The following is a 20,171-nucleotide window of genomic DNA, read 5'->3' as shown; positions in this document are numbered from 1 at the left end:
AGATCATTGATGTAAATGAGGAAGAGCAGGGATCCAAAGACACTTCCCTGCGGAACTCCGGTATCAAGTGGCCGTATTGATGAGGCTGTGTCTTTAATGGTGACATACTGATACCTATTAGAAAGGTAGGATTTAAAATATGCAAGCGCATGGCCTCTTATACCATAGTGGTCAAGTTTGTGGAGTAGGATGCCGTGGTCTACTGTGTCAAACGCTTTTCTTAGGTCAATAAAAATTCCTAGCGGATATTCCTTATTTTCCAATGCTGTGTAAAGCAGGTCTAGCATTTTTATAATTGCATCATTGGTGCTTTTATTTTTCCTGAATCCAAATTGGCAGGGATTGAGTATGTTTTGTGACGTCATAAATGAATATAGTCTCTTGTGCACGAGTTTCTCGAAGATTTTGGATAGCAATGGTAAGTTTGATATTGGCCTATAGTTGTTTACGTCTGTAGGGTCACCACCTTTATGTATTGGTGTAACCCTTGCTGTCATGAGTAGTGTCGGGAAAGTGCTAGTTTCTAGTGACTTGTTAAAAAGTAATGTAATAGCATGCGAAAGGACATGGGCCGCTCGCTTGTACAATAATGGTGGGACGTGAGACAGATTCCCCGAGTTATTTTTAAGTGACTTTATGATCGCGGTGACTTCCGTGGGTTCAGTTGGTACAGATGAGCGTTAGCAAGATGAGCGTTGCTATTTAAGCCAAGATCGTAAGTTTTACATATTTGGCACGACATATATATATATATATATATATATATATATATATATATATATATATATATATATATATATATATATATATATATATATATATATATATATATATATATATATATAAAGTATATAATTATGTACATGTATTAATTATACATTTTTATTTCAGCTTGACGATGGAGAGGTTTACGAGACCGTCAAGGAAGGTATGTTATAGGCCTGGTAATATAGGTCTACTAAGTTTTCACTGATATTTCAAGAGATTTTTTTCTGGAACTTCATTATTTCCAGAGTCTGTTACTAGTTCTTCTGTTTATGTTAAAGTTGTGATATAAGTCGTAGTAGTAGCAGTAGTAGTAGCAATGTTAGTAGTAGTAGTAGCAGCAGCAATATTAGCAGTAGTAGTAACAGCAGCAGCAGTAGTAGTAGTAGTATTAGTATTAGTTGTAGTAGTAGTAGTTGTAGTAGTAGTAGTACATAAGAACATAAGAACGAAGGAACACTGCAGCAGGTCTACTGGCCCATGCGAGGCAGGCCCAAGTCTCCTACCGGCTTAAGCCAATGCACCCAACCTAGTCAGGTCAGGTCACCTTGACTTAAGGGAGGAACACGGCAACCGTCCTGGTAGCACAAGCTAATCAGGTCCAACTCACACCCACCCACACCCACTCATGTATTTATCCAACCTATTTTTAAAGCTACACAACGTTCTGGCCTCTATAACTGTACTTGGGAGTTTGTTCCACTCATCCACAACTCTATTACCAAACCAGTACTTTCCTATATCCTTCCTGAATCTGAATTTTTCTAACTTAAAGCCATTGCTGCGAGTCCTGTCTAGGCTAGATATTTTCAGCACAGTATTTACATCCCTTTTATTTATTCCTGTCTTCCATTTATACACCTCAATCATATCCCCCCTAATTCTACGTCTTTCTAGAGAGTGAAGATTCAGGGCCCTTAGTCTATCCTCATAGGGAAGGTTTCTGATACATGGGATCAACTTTGTCATCCTCCTTTGTACATTTTCCAGAGTATTTATATCCATTCTGTAATACGGTGACCAAAACTGTGCAGCATAATCTAAATGAGGCCTAACCAAGGATGTATAGAGTTGAAGAACAACCTGAGGACTCCTATTATTTATGCTTCTTGATATGAAGCCAAGGATTCTATTAGCTTTATTGCGAACACTTATGCACTGTTGTCTTGGTTTCAGATTACTGCTAACCAGAACTCCTAAATCTTTTTCGCAATCCGTAATATTAAGATCTACATTATTTAGTTTATATGTGGCATGGTTATTGTCCTGTCCAACATTTAGAACTTTGCATTTGTCTATATCAAACTGCATCTGCCACCTCTCCGACCACTGCATCAGTCTACTCAAATCTTCCTGGAGTGCTCTAATGTCCTCGTCAGAATGAATTCGACGGCCTATTTTGGTGTCATCGGCAAACTTGCTGATGTCGCTCTTTATTCCCTCATCTATGTCGTTTATGTATATTGTGAACAGCAGGGGGCCCAACACTGACCCCTGTGGAACACCGCTCGTGACGCTTCCCCACTCTGATTTCTCCCCATTTATGCAAACTCTCTGCTGCCTATTTGTCAGCCATGCCTCTATCCAGGAAAAAATTTCTCCTCCTATTCCATGTGCCTTAATTTTCCTCAATAGTCTCTGATGTGGGACCCTGTCAAAAGCCTTACTGAAGTCCATGTACACAATATCATATTCATTACCATGATCTACCTCCTCAAATACCTTAGTGAAAAAAAGTTAACAAATTCGTAAGGCAGGAACGCCCCTTTGTAAAACCATGCTGAGATTCGTTGATTAATTTATGCTTTTCAAGGTGGCTACGAACTGCCTCGGCAATTATTGATTCCATAAATTTTCCCACTATGGAGGTTAGGCTTATTGGTCTATAGTTTGAAGCTAAGGACCTGTCACCTGCTTTGAAAATAGGTATCACATTTGCCATTTTCCACTTATCTGGCACCATGCCAGTTTGTAGTGATATGTTGAAAAGATTAGCCAAAGGTTTGCTAAGCTCCTCTTTACATTCCTTTAGAACCCTTGCATACAGTTCATCAGGGCCTGGGGATTTGTTAGGTTTTAATTTATCTATTTGCCTAAGGACCATGTCACTTGTGATCCTAATCGTGCACAGTTTATTATCGTCCTGTTCCACATAATTTATCATTTCTGGAATATCGCTGGTATCCTCCTGTGTAAAAACTGAGAGGAAGTATGTGTTAAAAATTCTACACATTTCCTTATCACTGTCAGTGAGCTGACCCGAGGAACTTTTGAGTGGGCCTATCTTGTCCCTGATCTTACTTCTGTATACCTGGATGGGGTAACAACACAAGACAACCCACCGACGCACAAGATAGGAAAGATTGAGACACTTATGCAACATATGGGAATCTTTATTCAGGAAACGTTTCGCCACACAGTGGCTTCATCAGTCCAATAAAAAGTAGAAGGCCGTAAGGAGAGGAGGAGTTTGAGGTAATCAGTCCCTCAGCCTGGAGTCGATGTGTTCAGTCCATCAATCTTGTAGAATGTACAACATAGGGCCGTAGACGTGGCTTATATACTGTAGTGAGGTGAGGCGAAGTAGGAGGAGGTGAGGTCATAGTGGTACCATCCACTAGTCGAAGTAGGTCTTCGTCCAAAGGTTGGACAAGTGTTGAAGAATTCTTTGTAACAAGATCCCATGATGCTGCAGTGTCTGACAGTTGTGATGAATGGTTTGAAAAACCGGCAAGTTGAAGATTGAGACACTTAGGCAACATATGGGAATCTTTATTCAGGAAACGTTTCGCCACACAACCTTTGGACGAAGACCTACTTCGACTAGTGGATGGTACCACTATGACCCCACCTCCTCCTGCTTCAAGTCACCTCACTACAGTATATAAGCCACGTCTACGGCCCTATGCTGTACATTCTACAAGATTGATGGACTGAACACATCGACTTCAGGCTGAGGGACTGATTACCTCCAACTCCTCCTCGCCTTACGCCTTTCTACTTTGTATTGGACTGATGAAGCCACTGTGTGGCGAAACGTTTCCTGAATAAAGATTCCCATATGTTGCGTAAGTGTCTCAATCTTCAACTTGTCGGTTTTTCAAACCATTCATCACAAGATAGGAAAGGCAAGGAAAATACAGGAAAGAGAGAGAGAGTGAGAGAGAGAGAGAGAGAGAGAGAGAGAGAGAGAGAGAGAGAGAGAGAGAGAGAGAGAGAGAGAGAGAGAGAGAGAGAGAGAGAGAGAGAGATAAAGAGAGAGAGAGAGACAAAGATCAGATGAAGGCACGAGTATTGTGAAGTTTGAAGCACTTGAAACTACAGAAACACATCAAGAACTTAGATTCGTATTACGAAAGTTGTGTATAAGTGATGCTTCAACAAGAGGGCGAATGTGAAGGCTAGAAGTTAGACAGTATTGACAGAGAACCAGTTAATAGCGTGACTGATCTTTAACATGACTGAAAAGAGCATTAGTATCGGAAGTCTAACTTCTTTTGTGCTCTTTAAATCTGTCAGAAAGAGCAGGGAGTTTCTCCAAAGTATTGGAGAGGACAAGTGGAGCAGGAAATGAAGTAGACTCCAGAAGCAACAGTATCAGAGGTACCAGCTAGATTTCTAGTTAATTAGTAACTAGTTAATGACCAAGTCGGATCGACACGCAAACTTGAGTATCATTCTTGGATGTGTAAGTTAAGTGTATAGACTAATATATCCAAAGTTAGAAAATAAATGTTTTAATAATCAACTGAATCAGATGTTTTAGAAGTAGAGGAATATAATTAATTAGTTAATTTAATTAATGAGTTAATTTAGTTTGTAATAAAATTTCAATGTAAGAACGTAACTGACGAATGTTCAGCATTATAACCACTACTGTCAGTGACTGTAACATTATAACCACTGCTGTCAGTGACTGTAACATTATAACCACTACTGTCAGTGACTGTAACATTATAACCACTACTGTCAGTGACTGTAACATTATAACCACTGCTGTCAGTGACTGTAACATTATAACCACTACTGTCAGTGACTGTAACATTATAACCACTACTGTCAGTGACTGGTTGTAACATTATAACCACTACTGTCAGTGACTGGTTGTAACATTATAACCACTACTGTCAGTGACTGGTTGTAACATTATAACCACTACTGTCAGTGACTGGTTGTAACATTATAACCACTACTGTCAGTGACTGGTTGTAACATTATAACCACTACTGTCAGTGACTGGTTGTAATATTATAACCACTACTGTCAGTGACTGGTTGTAACATTATAACCACTACTGTCAGTGACTGGCTGTAACATTATAACCACTACTGTCAGTGACTGGTTGTAACATTATAACCACTACTGTCAGTGACTGTAACATTATAACCACTGCTGTCAGTGACTGTAACATTATAACCACTACTGTCAGTGACTGTAACATTATAACCACTACTGTCAGTGACTGTAACATTATAACCACTACTGTCAGTGACTGTAACATTATAACCACTACTGTCAGTGACTGTAACATTATAACCACTGCTGTCAGTGACTGTAACATTATAACCACTGCTGTCAGTGACTGTAACATTATAACCACTACTGTCAGTGACTGTAACATTATAACCACTACTGTCAGTGACTGTAACATTATAACCACTACTGTCAGTGACTGTAACATTATAACCACTGCTGTCAGTGACTGTAACATAACCACTGCTGTCAGTGACTGTAACATTATAACCACTACTGTCATTGACTGTAACATTATAACCACTACTGTCAGTGACTGTAACATTATAACCACTGCTGTCAGTGACTGTAACATTATAACCACTGCTGTCAGTGACTGTAACATTATAACTACAACTGTCAGTGACTGGTTGTAACATAACCACTACTGTCAGTGACTGTAACATTATAACCACTACTGTCAGTGACTGGTTGTAACATTATAACCACTACTGTCAGTGACTGGTTGTAACATTATAACCACTACTGTCAGTGACTGGTTGTAACATTATAACCACTACTGTCAGTGACTGGTTGTAACATTATAACCACTACTGTCAGTGACTGGTTGTAATATTATAACCACTACTGTCAGTGACTGGTTGTAACATTATAACCACTACTGTCAGTGACTGGTTGTAACATTATAACCACTACTGTCAGTGACTGGTTGTAACATTATAACCACTACTGTCAGTGACTGTAACATTATAACCACTACTCAGTGACTGGTTGTAACATTATAACCACTACTGTCAGTGACTGGTTGTAACATTATAACCACTACTGTCAGTGACTGGTTGTAACATTATAACCACTACTGTCAGTGACTGGCTGTAACATTATAACCACTACTGTCAGTGACTGGTTGTAACATTATAACCACTACTGTCAGTGACTGGTTGTAACATTATAACCACTACTGTCAGTGACTGGTTGTAACATTATAACCACTACTGTCAGTGACTGGTTGTAACATTATAACCACTACTGTCAGTGACTGGTTGTAACATTATAACCACTACTGTCAGTGACTGGTTGTAACATTATAACCACTACTGTCAGTGACTGGTTGTAACATTATAACCACTACTGTCAGTGACTGGCTGTAACATTATAACCACTACTGCCAGTGACTGGTTGTAACATTATAACCACTACTGTCAGTGACTGGTTGTAACATTATAACCACTACTGTCAGTGACTGGTTGTAACATTATAACCACTACTGTCAGTGACTGGCTGTAACATTATAACCACTACTGTCAGTGACTGGTTGTAACATTATAACCACTACTGTCAGTGACTGGTTGTAACATTATAACCACTACTGTCAGTGACTGGTTGTAACATTATAACCACTACTGTCAGTGACTGGTTGTAACATTATAACCACTACTGTCAGTGACTGGTTGTAACATTATAACCACTACTGCCAGTGACTGGCTGTAACATTATAACCACTACTGTCAGTGACTGGCTGTAACATTATAACCACTACTGCCAGTGACTGGTTGTAACATTATAACCACTACTGTCAGTGACTGGTTGTAACATTATAACCACTACTGCCAGTGACTGGCTGTAACATTATAACCACTACTGCCAGTGACTGGCTGTAACATTATAACCACTACTGTCAGTGACTGGTTGTAACATTATAACCACTACTGCCAGTGACTGGCTGTAACATTATAACCACTACTGTCAGTGACTGGCTGTAACATTATAACCACTACTGTCAGTGACTGGTTGTAACATTATAACCACTACTGTCAGTGACTGGTTGTAACATTATAACCACTACTGTCAGTGACTGGTTGTAACATTATAACCGCTACTGTCAGTGACTGGTTGTAACATTATAACCACTACTGTCAGTGACTGGTTGTAACATTATAACCACTACTGTCAGTGACTGGTTGTAACATTATAACCACTACTGTCAGTGACTGGTTGTAACATTATAACCACTACTGTCAGTGACTGGTTGTAATATAACCACTACTGTCAGTAACTGGTTGTAACATTATAACCACTACTGTCAGTGACTGGTTGTAACATTATAACCACTACTGCCAGTGACTGGCTGTAACATTATAACCACTACTGCCAGTGACTGGCTGTAACATTATAACCACTACTGTCAGTGACTGGTTGTAACATTGTTTGTAAAGCACTTGTTGACGTACCATCACCACTTGTTGACGCACCATCACAACTTGTTGACGTACCATCACAACTTGTTGACGCACCATCACCACTTGTTGACGCACCATCACCACTTGTTGACGCACCATCACCACTTGTTGACGCACCATCACAACTTGTTGACGCACCATCACAACTTGTTGACGCACCATCACCACTTGTTGACGCACCATCACCACTTGTTGACGCACCATCACCACTTGTTGACGCATCATCACAACTTGTTGACGCACCATCACAACTTGTTGATGCACCATCACCACTTGTTGACGCACCATCACCACTTGTTGACGCACCATCACCACTTGTTGACGCATCATCACCACTTGTTGACGCACCATCACCACTTGTTGACGCACCATCACCACTTGTTGACGCACCATCACCACTTGTTGACGCACCATCACCACTTGTTGACGCACCATCACAACTTGTTGACGCACCATCACCACTTGTTGACGCACCATCACAACTTGTTGACGCACCATCACAACTTGTTGACGCACCATCACAACTTGTTGACGCACCATCACAACTTGTTGACGCAGCATCACAAATTGTTGACGCACCATCACCACTTGTTGGCGCACATCACCACTTGTTGACGCACCATCACAACTTGTTGACGCACCATCACAACTTGTTGGCACACCATCACCACTTGTTGACGCACCATCACAACTTGTTGACGCACCATCACCACTTGTTGACGCACCATCACAACTTGTTGACGCACCATCACAACTTGTTGACGCACCATCACCACTTGACGCACCGTCATAACTTGTTGACGCACCATCACCACTTGTTGACGCACCATCACAACTTGTTGACGCACCATCACAACTTGTTGGCGCACCATCACAACTTGTTGACACACCATCACAACTTGTTGACGCACCATCACAACTTGTTGACGCACCATCACCACTTGTTGACGCACCGTCACAACTTGTTGACGCACCATCACCACTTGTTGACGCACCATCACAACTTGTTGACGCACCATCACAACTTGTTGACGCACCATCACAACTTGTTGGCGCACCATCACCACTTGTTGACGCACCATCACAACTTGTTGGCGCACCATCACAACTTGTTGACGCACCATCACAACTTGTTGACGCACCATCACAACTTGTTGACGCACCATCACCACTTGTTGACGCACCGTCACAACTTGTTGACGCACCATCACCACTTGTTGACGCACCATCACAACTTGTTGATGCACCATCACAACTTGTTGACGCACCATCACAACTTGTTGACGCACCATCATCACTACTACACTCACCATCTCAACACATTATTGTAAGCTGTAACACATGTAATATTCTTTAAATATGGCCAAGAATGTGTCAAAATCTATTTCTTTTAAATTTAAACAATTTAGTCACGTTACCACTTTATTATCTAGTTAATTACTTTGTATATAATGACGTAATAATAAATAATAATATAATCTTTATTTCTACGAGTAAATGTATAGGGTATATAGGCCTAGCTGACATCAGTGATATAATATATAGAAAGCCCCTTGTTATTCAGAGCATTTGTGGCAAATTAGGTAAATTTTGTCCTCAGGATGCGACCCACACCAGTCATCTAACACCCAGGTACCTATTTTACTGATAGGTGAACAAGGACAGCAGGTGTCTTAAGGAAACACATTGTAATGTTTTCCACCCGTACTGGGGATTGAACCACAGACCTCAGTGTGTGAGCTGAGTGCTAGCGCACTCACCTCACACATGAGTGATAATCATAGAAAATTTGTGGTAAGCGACTGTCAGTGAATAAACTGAAGAATATACGGGGATTCGAACCGTGGTACTGGCATGTACAAGGCCATCTCTGTACCACTGAACCACGAAGCTTATGATGCAAAAATATTACTCATGACTTCTATGTATCAGCGGATACAATCATAACATAAATACTGACTAAAATCTTCTTGTAAGCTTGGTGGCTGAGTGGTACGTGGTGGCTGAGTGGTACGTGGTGGCTGAGTGGTACGTGGTGGCTGAGTGGTACGTGGTGGCTGAGTGGTACGTGGTGGCTGAGTGGTACGTGGTGGCTGAGTGGTACGTGGTGGCTGAGTGGTACGTGGTGGCTGAGTGGTACGTGGTGGCTGAGTGGTACGTGGTGACTGAGTGGTACGTGGTGGCTAAGTGGTACGTGGTGGCTGAGTGGTACGTGGTGGCTGAGTGGTACGTGGTGGCTGAGTGGTACGTGGTGGCTGAGTGGTACGTGGTGGCTGAGTGGTACGTGGTGGCTGAGTGGTACGTGGTGGATGAGTGGTACGTGGTGGCTAAGTGGTACGTGGTGGCTGAGTGGTACGTGGTGGCTGAGTGGTACGTGGTGGCTGAGTGGTACGTGGTGGATGAGTGGTACGTGGTGGCTGAGTGGTACGTGGTGGCTAAGTGGTACGTGGTGGCTGAGTGGTACGTGGTGGCTGAGTGGTACGTGGTGGCTGAGTGGTACGTGGTGGATGAGTGGTACGTGGTGGCTGAGTGGTACGTGGTGGCTAAGTGGTACGTGGTGGCTGAGTGGTACGTGGTGGCTGAGTGGTACGTGGTGGCTGAGTGGTACGTGGTGGCTGAGTGGTACGTGGTGGCTGAGTGGTACGTGGTGGCTGAGTGGTACGTGGTGGCTGAGTGGTACGTGGTGGCTGAGTGGTACGTGGTGGCTGAGTGGTACGTGGTGGCTGAGTGGTACGCGGTGGCTGAGTGGTACGTGGTGGCTGAGTGGTACGTGGTGGCTGAGTGGTACGAGGTGGCTGAGTGGTACGCGGTGGCTGAGTGGTACGTGGTGGCTGAGTGGTACGTGGTGGCTGAGTGGTACGTGGTGACTGAGTGGTACGTGGTGGCTGAGTGGTACGCGGTGGCTGAGTGGTACGTGGTGGCTGAGTGGTACGTGCCAGTACCATGATGCGAGTCCCCGTCCATTCTTCAGTTTATTCATAGTCCACGATAATGTTACGTACATTACTAGTTATCTTAGTGGTCAGGGATTTAAGTTCCCCGTTCTGAAAAAATATTTTCAATTGAACAAAGATAGATTAGCAGACTAAAAGGTTAATTAATGGGTCTTCAAAAATTATTAAAAAGACAGATGAGGAGGGTACTTATTCTTGGTCGTGAGAAGCTGCTCTAGTAGTGAGAGCGGTGTCGTGGTGGCGATGTTGGGGTAAGTAGCGTGAAGACTGCTGGAATGTCTCAGTGAAGGAGAGTAACGTGCTTGAAGACTAAGTCATTGTTGGTCGTGTCACTAGGTGCTGAAGGGTTACCACAACTCCCAGTGGCACGTACGACTTATATAGGAGATTCCGCTAGCTGAGAGCTAGTTTGTAGGCTCCGACCACGACAGGTGGGGCACCAGCTGCTGGGTGACGGAGTGCGCTGGAGGGTGACGGAGGAACGTAAACACCTCTAGTTAGTTAAGTAAAATTATCCACACATGCAGCTGGTGATGCTCTCATTCCTGACCAACCCACTGGGGCAGCGCTGAGGAATACCACAAGAAAAAGGGTTAAAATAAGTATTGGGAAAAAATAGCAAAAAATGGCTGAGGGTCCACAGCGAGTGCTGAATATTAATTATGTCACCTGTACATATGGTCAATGCAATCACCTGATACCTAATAAACAACCCAGTAAATGTAGTATCAGGGTAAGTTGAAGTCCGTAGTGAAGGGATACAACTGTCACATTGCTTACTAATCCACGGTACGGTTGGGGATCGAATTCACGGAGCGTCGTAAAACTCCAGGTCAGTGCGTAAGCCACTGAGCCAGCTAGCTACAATAAGGTATATTTATACACCATAGGAAGGTTAGTCATGATGCTTACCAAGGAAACTCACTGGAAGGTGTTACTGGCGGTGAACTTCCCTCAACTCTAGAAGCTACCCATACAAACCCACGCTTCACTAATTTACATATATAAATTCCCGTCCCCTCGATGTTTTACCTGACATTAGTGTTTAATGAAATATCATTCGTTTTGATTTACTGGATTAATTTGAAACTGTAAATGATACATTTTTCCTTCGTAAATATATTATTTATTCTCAATAATGATTGATACCAGCCAAGAGAACACGTTATCTGAGGCACTAATGTTTATTATGAAGAAAACTGAACCTTATGTCCCACTTCCACACAGACTTTATTACCACTTCCACACAGACTGTTTATTACCACTTCCACACAGACTGTTTATTACCACTTCCACACAGACTGTTTATTACCACTTCCACACAGACTGTTTATTACCACTTCCACACAGACTGTTTATTACCACTTCCACACAGACTGTTTATTACCACTTCCACACAGACTGTTTATTACCACTTCCACACAGACTGTTTATTACCACTTCCACACAGACTGTTTATTACCACTTCCACACAGACTGTTTATTACCACTTCCACACAGACTGTTTATTACCACTTCCACACAGACTTTATTACCACTTCCACACAGACTGTTTATTACCACTTCCACACAGACTGTTTATTACCACTTCCACACAGACTGTTTATTACCACTTCCACACAGACTGTTTATTACCACTTCCACACAGACTGTTTATTACCACTTCCACACAGACTGTTTATTACCACTTCCACACAGACTGTTTATTACCACTTCCACACAGACTTTATTACCACTTCCACACAGACTGTTTATTACCACTTCCACACAGACTGTTTATTACCACTTCCACACAGACTGTTTATTACCACTTCCACACAGACTGTTTATTACCACTTCCACACAGACTGTTTATTACCACTTCCACACAGACTTTATTACCACTTCCACACAGACTGTTTATTACCACTTCCACACAGACTTTATTACCACTTCCACACAGACTGTTTATTACCACTTCCACACAGACTGTTTATTACCACTTCCACACAGACTTTATTACCACTTCCACACAGACTGTTTATTACCACTTCCACACAGACTGTTTATTACCACTTCCACACAGACTTTATTACCACTTCCACACAGACTGTTTATTACCACTTCCACACAGACTGTTTATTACCACTTCCACACAGACTTTATTACCACTTCCACACAGACTGTTTATTACCACTTCCACACAGACTGTTTATTACCACTTCCACACAGACTGTTTATTACCACTTCCACACAGACTGTTTATTACCACTTCCACACAGACTGTTTATTACCACTTCCACACAGACTGTTTATTACGACTTCCACATAGACTGTTTATTACCACTTCCACATAGACTGTTTATTACCACTTCCACACAGACTGTTTATTACCACTTCCACATAGACTTTATTACCACTTCCACACAGACTGTTTATTACCACTTCCACACAGACTGTTTATTACCACTTCCACACAGACTGTTTATTACCACTTCCACACAGACTGTTTATTACCACTTCCACACAGACTGTTTATTACCACTTCCACACAGACTGTTTATTACCACTTCCACACAGACTTTATTACCACTTCCACACAGACTGTTTATTACCACTTCCACACAGACTGTTTATTACCACTTCCACACAGACTGTTTATTACCACTTCCACACAGACTGTTTATTACCACTTCCACACAGACTGTTTATTACCACTTCCACACAGACTTTATTACCACTTCCACACAGACTGTTTATTACCACTTCCACACAGACTGTTTATTACCACTTCCACACAGACTGTTTATTACCACTTCCACACAGACTGTTTATTACCACTTCCACACAGACTGTTTATTACCACTTCCACACAGACTGTTTATTACCACTTCCACACAGACTGTTTATTACCACTTCCACACAGACTTTATTACCACTTCCACACAGACTGTTTATTACCACTTCCACACAGACTGTTTATTACCACTTCCACACAGACTGTTTATTACCACTTCCACACAGACTGTTTATTACCACTTCCACACAGACTGTTTATTACCACTTCCACACAGACTTTATTACCACTTCCACACAGACTGTTTATTACCACTTCCACACAGACTTTATTACCACTTCCACACAGACTGTTTATTACCACTTCCACACAGACTGTTTATTACCACTTCCACACAGACTGTTTATTACCACTTCCACACAGACTGTTTATTACCACTTCCACACAGACTTTATTACCACTTCCACACAGACTGTTTATTACCACTTCCACACAGACTGTTTATTACCACTTCCACACAGACTTTATTACCACTTCCACACAGACTGTTTATTACCACTTCCACACAGACTGTTTATTACCACTTCCACACAGACTGTTTATTACCACTTCCACACAGACTGTTTATTACCACTTCCACACAGACTGTTTATTACCACTTCCACACAGACTGTTTATTACGACTTCCACATAGACTGTTTATTACCACTTCCACACAGACTGTTTATTACCACTTCCACACAGACTGTTTATTACCACTTCCACACAGACTGTTTATTACCACTTCCACACAGACTGTTTATTACCACTTCCACACAGACTGTTTATTACCACTTCCACACAGACTGTTTATTACCACTTCCACACAGACTGTTTATTACCACTTCCACACAGACGGTTTATTACCACTTCCACACAGTTTATTACCACTTCCACACAGACTGTTTATCACCACTTCCACACAGACTGTTTATTACCACTTCCACACAGACTGTTTATTACCACTTCCACACAGACTGTTTATTACCACTTCCACACAGACTGTTTATTACCATTTCCACACAGACTGTTTATTACCACTTCCACACAGACTGTTTATTACCACTTCCACACAGACTGTTTATTACCACTTCCACACAGACTGTTTATTACCACTTCCACACAGACTGTTTATTACCACTTCCACACAGACTTTATTACCACTTCCACACAGACTGTTTATTACCACTTCCATACAGACTTTATTACCACTTCCACACAGACTGTTTATTACCACTTCCACACAGACTGTTTATTACCACTTCCATACAGACTTTATTACCACTTCCACACAGACTGTTTATTACCACTTCCACACAGACTGTTTATTACCACTTCCACACAGACTTTATTACCACTTCCACACAGACTGTTTATTACCACTTCCACACAGACTGTTTATTACCACTTCCACACAGACTGTTTATTACCACTTCCACACAGACTGTTTATTACCACTTCCACACAGACTGTTTATTACCACTTCCACACAGACTTTATTACCACTTCCACACAGACTGTTTATTACCACTTCCACACAGACTTTATTACCACTTCCACACAGACTGTTTATTACCACTTCCACACAGACTTTATTACCACTTAAACACAGACTGTTTATTACCACTTCCACACAGACTGTTTATTACCACTTCCACACAGACTTTATTACCACTTCCACACAGACTGTTTATTACCACTTCCACACAGACTGTTTATTACCACTTCCACACAGACTGTTTATTACCACTTCCACACAGACTGTTTATTACCACTTCCACACAGACTGTTTATTACCACTTCCACACAGACTTTATTACCACTTCCACACAGACTGTTTATTACCACTTCCACACAGACTTTATTACCACTTCCACACAGACTGTTTATTACCACTTCCACACAGACTTTATTACCACTTCCACACAGACTTTATTACCACTTCCACACAGACTGTTTATTACCACTTCCACACAGACTATTTATTACCACTTCCACACAGACTTTATTACCACTTCCACACAGACTGTTTATTACCACTTCCACACAGACTGTTTATTACCACTTCCACACAGACTTTATTACCACTTCCACACAGACTGTTTATTACCACTTCCACACAGACTTTATTACCACTTCCACACAGACTGTTTATTACCACTTCCACACAGACTTTATTACCACTTCCACACAGACTGTTTATTACCACTTCCACACAGACTGTTTATTACCACTTCCACACAGACTTTATTACCACTTCCACACAGACTGTTTATTACCACTTCCACACAGACTTTATTACCACTTCCACACAGACTGTTTATTACCACTTCCACACAGACTGTTTATTACCACTTCCACACAGACTTTATTACCACTTCCACACAGACTGTTTATTACCACTTCCACACAGACTTTATTACCACTTCCACACAGACTTTATTACCACTTCCACACAGACTTTATTACCACTTCCACACAGACTGTTTATTACCACTTCCACACAGACTTTATTACCACTTCCACACAGACTGTTTATTACCACTTCCACGCAGACTGTTTATTACCACTTCCACACAGACTTTATTACCACTTCCACACAGACTGTTTATTACCACTTCCACACAGACTTTATTACCACTTCCACACAGACTGTTTATTACCACTTCCACACAGACTTTATTACCACTTCCACACAGACTGTTTATTACCACTTCCACACAGACTGTTTATTACCACTTCCACACAGACTGTTTATTACCACTTCCACATAGACTGTTTATTACCACTTCCACACAGACTGTTTATTACCACTTCCACATAGACTTTATTACCACTTCCACATAGACTTTATTACCACTTCCACATAGACTGCTTATTACCACTTCCACATAGACTTTATTACCACTTCCACATAGACTGTTTATTACCACTTCCACATAGACTTTATTACCACTTCCACACAGACTGTTTATTACCACTTCCACATGGACTTTATTACCACTTCCACATAGACTGTTTATTACCACTTCCACATAGACTTTATTACCACTTCCACATAGACTGTTTATTACCACTTCCACATAGACATTATTACCACTTCCACACAGACTGTTTGTTACCACTTCCACACAGACTGTTTATTACCACTTCCACATAGACTTTATTACCACTTCCACAAAGACTGTTTATTACCACTTCCACATAGACTTTATTACCACTTCCACACAGACTGTTTATTACCACTTCCACAGACTGTTTATTACCACTTCCACATAGACTTTATTACCACTTCCACACAGACTGTTTATTACCACTTCCACACAGACTGTTTATTACCACTTCCACATAGACATTATTACCACTTCCACACAGACTGTTTGTTACCACTTCCACACAGACTGTTTATTACCACTTCCACATAGACTGTTTATTACCACTTCCACATAGACTTTATTACCACTTCCACAAAGACTGTTTATTACCACTTCCACATAGACTTTATTACCACTTCCACACAGACTTTATTACCACTTCCACACAGACTGTTTATTACCACTTCCACACAGACTGTTTATTACCACTTCCACATAGACTTTATTACCACTTCCACACAGACTGTTTATTACCACTTCCACATAGACTTTATTACCACTTCCACAAAGACTGTTTATTACCACTTCCACATAGACTTTATTACCACTTCCACACAGACTTTATTACCACTTCCACACAGACTGTTTATTACCACTTCCACACAGACTGTTTATTACCACTTCCACATAGACTTTATTACCACTTCCACAAAGACTGTTTATTACCACTTCCACATAGACTTTATTACCACTTCCACACAGACTGTTTATTACCACTTCCACAGACTGTTTATTACCACTTCCACATAGACTTTATTACCACTTCCACACAGACTGTTTATTACCACTTCCACACAGACTGTTTATTACCACTTCCACATAGACATTATTACCACTTCCACACAGACTGTTTGTTACCACTTCCACACAGACTGTTTATTACCACTTCCACATAGACTTTATTACCACTTCCACACAGACTGTTTATTACCACTTCCACATAGACTTTATTACCACTTCCACAAAGACTGTTTATTACCACTTCCACATAGACTTTATTACCACTTCCACATAGACTTTATTACCACTTCCACAAAGACTGTTTATTACCACTTCCACATAGACTTTATTACCACTTCCACACAGACTTTATTACCACTTCCACACAGACTGTTTATTACCACTTCCACATAGACTTTATTACCACTTCCACACAGACTGTTTATTACCACTTCCACACAGACTGTTTATTACCACTTCCACATAGACTTTATTACCACTTCCACACAGACTGTTTATTACCACTTCCTCATAGACTTTATTACCACTTCCACATAGACTTTATTACCACTTCCACACAGACTGTTTATTACCACTTCCACACAGACTCTTTATTACCACTTCCACATAGTAGACTGTTTATTACCACTTCCACATAGACTGTTTATTACCACTTCCACATAGTAGACTGTTTATTACCACTTCCACATAGACTGTTTATTACCACTTCCACACAGACTGTTTATTACCACTTTCACACAGACTGTTTATTACCACTTCCACACAGGCTGTTTATTACCACTTCCACACAGGCTGTTTATTACCACTTCCACACAGACTGTTTATTACCACTTCTACACAGACTGTTTATTACCACTTCCACACAGACTGTTTATTGCCACTTCCCCACAGACTGTTTATTACCACTTCCACATAGACTGTTTATTACCACTTCCACACAGATTGTTTATTACCACTTCCACACAGACTGTTTATTACCACTTCTACACAGACTGTTTATTACCACTTCTACACAGACTGTTTATTACCACTTCCACACAGACTGTTTATTGCCACTTCCCCACAGACTGTTTATTACCACTTCCACACAGACTGTTTATTACCACTTCCACACAGACTGTTTATTACCACTTCTACACAGACTGTTTATTACCACTTCTACACAGACTGTTTATTACCACTTCCACACAGACTGTTTATTGCCACTTCCCCACAGACTGTTTATTACCAATTCCACATAGACTGTTTATTACCACTTCCACACAGATTGTTTATTACCACTTCCACACAGACTGTTTATTACCACTTCCACACAGACTGTTTATTACCACTTCTACACAGACTGTTTATTACCACTTCCACACAGACTGTTTATTACCACTTCCACACAGACTGTTTATTACCACTTCTACACAGACTGTTTATTACCACTTCTACACAGACTGTTTATTACCACTTCCACACAGATTGTTTGTTACCAATTCCACACAGACTGTTTATTACCACTTCTACACAGACTGTTTATAACCACTTCCACACAGACTGTTTATTACCACTTCCACACAGACTGTTTATTACCACTTCTACACAGACTGTTTATTACCACTTCCACACAGACTGTTTATTACCACTTCCACACAGACTGTTTATTACCACTTCCACATAGACTTTATTACCACCGCCACATAGACTGTTTCTTCACTCTCATTATCCATATAGTTTAAAAATGAGCGGTGAGAGGATGTCCCCTTGTCTTACACCCTTCTTAATATTGTAATATACACGGCTGGTTGTGCATCTCTCGGTGTATATACAGTATATATATATATATATATATATATATATATATATATATATATATATATATATATATATATATATATATATATTTATTTATTTTTTTTTATTATCACACTGGCCGATTCCCACCAAGGCAGGGTGGCCCGAAAAAGAAAAACTTCCGCCATCATTCACTCCATCATTGTCTTGCCAGAAGGGTGCTTTACACTACAGTTTTTAAACTGCAACATTAACACCCCTCCTTCAGAGTGCAGGCACTGTACTTCCCATCTCCAGGACTCAAGTCCGGCCTGCCGGTTTCCCTGAACCCCTTCATAAATGTTACTTTGCTCACACTCCAACAGCACGTCAAGTATTAAAAAACATTTGTCTCCATTCACTACTATCAAACACGCTCACGCATGCCTGCTGGAAGTCCAAGCCCCTCGCACACAAAACCTCCTTTACCCCCTCCCTCCAACCTTTCCTAGACCGACCTCTACCCTGCCTTCCTTCCACTAGAGACTGATACACTCTTGAAGTTATTCTGTTTCGCTCCATTCTCTCCACATGTCCGAACCACCTCAACAACCCTTCCTCAGCCCTCTGGACAACAGTTTTGGTAATCCCGCACCTCCTCCTAACTTCCAAACTACGAATTCTCTGCATTATATTCACACCACACATTGTTCTCAGACATGACATCTCCACTGCCTCCAGCCTTCTCCTCGCTGCAACATTCATCACCCATGCTTCACACCCATATAAGAGCGTTGGTAAAACTATACTCTCATACATTCCCCTCTTTGCCTCCAAGGACAAAGTTCTTTGTCTCCACAGACTCCTAAGTGCACCACTCACCCTTTTCCCCTCATCAATTCTATGATTCACCTCATCTTTCATAGACCCATCCGCTGACACGTCCACTCCCAAATATCTGAATACATTCACCTCCTCCATACTCTCTCCCTCCAATCTGATATCCAATCTTTCATCACCTAATCTTTTTGTTATCCTCATAACCTTACTCTTTCCTGTATTCACTTTCAATTTTCTTCTTTTGCACACCCTACCAAATTCATCCACCAATCTCTGCAACTTCTCTTCAGAATCTCCCAAGAGCACAGTGTCATCAGCAAAGAGCAACTGTGACAACTCCCACTTTATGTGTGATTCTTTATCATTTAACTCCACGCCTCTTGTCAAGACCCTCGCATTTACTTCTCTTACAACCCCATCTATAAATATA

At 41.1% G+C, this 20,171-nt stretch overlaps 1 protein-coding gene across 2 annotated transcripts in view; it reads left to right on the top strand.

Moving 5' to 3' along the window:
* LOC128697353 (uncharacterized) overlaps window positions 1-20,171 on the top strand; it is a 272,403-nt gene that overhangs the window by 155,097 nt on the left and 97,135 nt on the right. For both annotated transcript variants that reach the window (XM_070094179.1, XM_070094180.1), the window contains one exon: window positions 892-928. In XM_070094179.1, coding sequence (XP_069950280.1) covers window positions 892-928 — 37 coding nt within the window. The remainder of the gene's footprint in view (window positions 1-891; window positions 929-20,171) is intronic.

The sequence above is a fragment of the Cherax quadricarinatus genome, chromosome 44, assembly GCF_038502225.1.
Source record: "Cherax quadricarinatus isolate ZL_2023a chromosome 44, ASM3850222v1, whole genome shotgun sequence".
In the NCBI taxonomy this organism is placed as follows: Eukaryota; Metazoa; Arthropoda; class Malacostraca; order Decapoda; family Parastacidae; genus Cherax; species Cherax quadricarinatus.
This window is presented reverse-complemented; position numbering and strand designations above follow the sequence as displayed.